The sequence below is a fragment of the Myotis brandtii genome, unplaced genomic scaffold (genome assembly GCF_000412655.1).
Source record: "Myotis brandtii unplaced genomic scaffold, ASM41265v1 scaffold447, whole genome shotgun sequence".
Classification (NCBI taxonomy): domain Eukaryota; kingdom Metazoa; phylum Chordata; class Mammalia; order Chiroptera; family Vespertilionidae; genus Myotis; species Myotis brandtii.
Genome location: NW_005367108.1, coordinates 510629 through 513729, shown reverse-complemented (window position 1 = coordinate 513729; position 3101 = coordinate 510629). Strand labels below are relative to the sequence as shown.

The 3101-nt window shown below is 52.6% G+C and overlaps 1 protein-coding gene across 1 annotated transcript in view; it reads left to right on the top strand.

The window, feature by feature from the left end:
• INTS9 (integrator complex subunit 9) overlaps nt 1–3101 on the top strand; it is a 116528-nt gene that overhangs the window by 107445 nt on the left and 5982 nt on the right. Inside the window, exon 14 of the mRNA XM_005874612.2 lies at nt 438–605. Coding sequence (XP_005874674.1) covers nt 438–605 — 168 coding nt within the window. The remainder of the gene's footprint in view (nt 1–437; nt 606–3101) is intronic.

Here is a 3101-nt window from a genome sequence, read left to right as displayed (position 1 = left end):
CCCCCCCCCCCCCCCCCCGTGCCCAGCATGCTGGGTGTTTAAGAGCCTGTGGTTTCCATTCCTGGGCAACTTCGCCCGCATTCCTTAAGCCAGCGGGTCCTCGTCCAGCCCCTCGGCTGGTGCTGAAACTGGAGAGGCTGCCTGGTCTCCCCGGTGAGACGCGGAGTCCTCAGGCTGGGACTGGAGTCGGCTCTGAGGCAGCTAGAAGATGCCTTGCCTGTCACCATGGCTACGGTGCAGGGCTTGTCTGAAGTTCCCTTCTACCCCCCACTGCACTCATCTCTCCTCACTGGCCACTTGGGTTTGAGAGGAAAGTTCACAGTGGCCTGGAAGTGCTGAGCCTTGTCTGTGCCAAGAAGGGAGGAGCAGCTAAGGAAGGGGCTTCTGAATGGGCTGCTCTGCCTCACGGCCTCCTCTCCCCCCTCCCATCCCCTCAGCCCCTGCACGTGGTCTGCCCTGAGCAGTACACGCAGCCGCCGCCCGCGCAGGCCCACAGGATGGACCTGATGATCGACTGCCAGCCGCCGCCCATGTCCTACCGGCGCGCCGAGGTCCTCGCCCTGCCCTTCAAGCGGCGCTACGAGAAGATCGAAATCATGCCTGAGGTGAGCGGGCTTCTTCTCAGGGTGAACTCGGGGCTCGCTGGCGTCTCTGGAAGCAGGCCCTGGCCTTCTTTTCGGGTTTGTGTCAAATGTGTGTGAACCGAAGAGCCCCTTAGGCCCTTAAGCAAGTAGGTGGGAAGAGGTGGGATTTCATGTTTTCATTCACATTTTCCAAGTAGTGAAGTGACAGCTGCGAACATCAGGGCTGCTGACTGCTGCTCTGATTAAGGTTCTGCATGCGATCCGGGAGGCCAGGATTTTGATCTACTGACGTGGTCTGTTGAAGTCTAAATATTTTAGTTACATGGAATCTGAGCCTGTGTTAACAGGGAACCGTTATACAGCGTATCGTCGTGGGGACACTGTAGGTTGCGTGAGAGGCTGGTCTGGGGGGAGGCAGGCAGCAGTCAGTGCCCGGCTCCCGAAATGGCAGGCAGGTCGCTCACAAACAATAAAAAGAGGTAGGGAAACTTATTAAGAACAGTGTCCCCAAAATTCTCTTTGGAGTTCAGAATAATGTCCAGGTCTGGGGCTGATGTCTCAGCTCCTGGGTGGTGCTCATTTCCTGCCCAACAAAGGCTGGTGGTGGGGCGAGGCCAGCTGCCATCAGTGGGGACTCGGTTTCCAGGACATGCAGTCCTTCCCAGGGTTAACCTCAGTTATTTTAATTAAGAGCAATAGATAAAGGAGATCAAATGAATTTCAATAATTGACTTAGGTCCCGGCCTGTTTTGCTCAGTGGGTAGAGCATCAGCCCACAGACGAAAGGGTCTGGGTTCCATTCCAGGCCCCAAGTGCAGGAGGCAGCCAGTCAATGTGTCTCACATCAATGTTTCTCTCTCTCCGCCCACTCCCTCCTTCCCACTATCTCACTAAAGATCAATGGAAGAAATATCCTCAGGTGAGGTTTAAAAATAAGAATTGACTTAGATAAAATTGATTCACCAACACAGAACAGTCAAGGTGGGTTTTTTTAATGCAAGCAGTCTGCTCTTCATGTATCACCCACATGTTACACCTTTGATTCACCAACACAGAACAGTCAAGGTGGGTTTTTTAAATGCAAGCAGTCTGCTCTTCATTACCACACATGTATCACCCACATGTTACACCCATTCTCGTTTCACTGCTGGACCCTTGGAGGGAGCCGCCACACGGCCCGTGCTCTCTGCAGCCAGTGTGGCCAGACTGAAGGAGTGACAGTGCCAGCTGTGAGCCCCGGCTGGAGAGAGGGCAAATGTGGGGAGAACGGGCAAGGACGAGAACCCCTCTTCCTGCAGGGGACGCAGAGAGGCGGGGTAGACCAGGCCCCAGGCTCTGAGAGCGTGGAGTATGTGCCCAGTGCAATCTCTCCAGGCAGCTCTTCACCCCTGCGGGGGGAGGGAGGAGTAAGTGGAGTGACTGCTGGAGGCGATCCGAAAACTCATTTGTAGTGAAGACTGGTGACCAAGGTGGAGTGAAAAAGCTAGGTGATTTCAGCCCAAGCCAAATTATAACTTCAAAGCAATGATGCCAGTTTTCTTATAAACCTTATAAATGGGTCATAAGGTAATTTTTTGAAAGGAGTCATCACAAACACCTTAAGCAATACTGTGGAAAGATGTACGGCTTCTCACGAAGACTACTTAGATGGTCATTTGGATGTTTGTGGTCTGCTAATTCTTTAAAAGGAAAATTATTAATTTTTCGTTAGAGGTTGCGAATGCAGCCGCTCAAACCCTCCTCTCGCCCTTTCAGCTGAGCAGCTGACTTGCATTTCTAATTACAGTTCATTCCTGAGAAGTGGCAGGGCTGCCCCCATGGATTTCCTTTGATGCTGAGAACCAGGGACAGCGTGCAGCAGGCTCTGCTCCTCGTTCAGGCCACATCCTGTCATGACCAAGGGGATAAAACTCTTTGTCTCTGGATGCCCAGTTGTCCTTTCTCCATACCTCACTAGCCCGGCCCCCTGGCCCCTCTGCTTAATTATAATGGAAGTTACCTGTTTACGGACCCTCCCTAGGGGACAATACTAAGCACTTCCCATGGACTGTCACCCCGCTCTGTGAGACGGGCACAGTGCTTCGATTTGGTGCGCTCAGCGGGCAGGGCAGGGCCTGCTCTGCCCTGAGAAAACCTCAGGTGACCACCAACATGCCTGTCCACAAAGGTCACCCCAACACGGGTTACAGATCCTGTCTTTTAGGTGAGAGTGGAGCCCCCAGGTCAATTCGCACTGAAAATGTGAGCCCCGCGGTGGACAGGCCGATCCTGTGAGTTCCAGTTTCCATACTAGAGGCAAAAGGAAGCCACATGTTGATTCCAAGACAGAAACAAAAATATTAAGACATCCACCGAGAAACCATCTTACTAATTGGTTTCTGGCATTTCTCATGCCCAGGTTTATCCTTACTCATGATTAAACAGTCCTTGTTAGCTTGCCTGTTCCCTTTCTAAGTCACCAGAAGAAAAGAATACATCTGCTGTTACACCTCTGACACTGAGCCAGAGAAGGAAGGG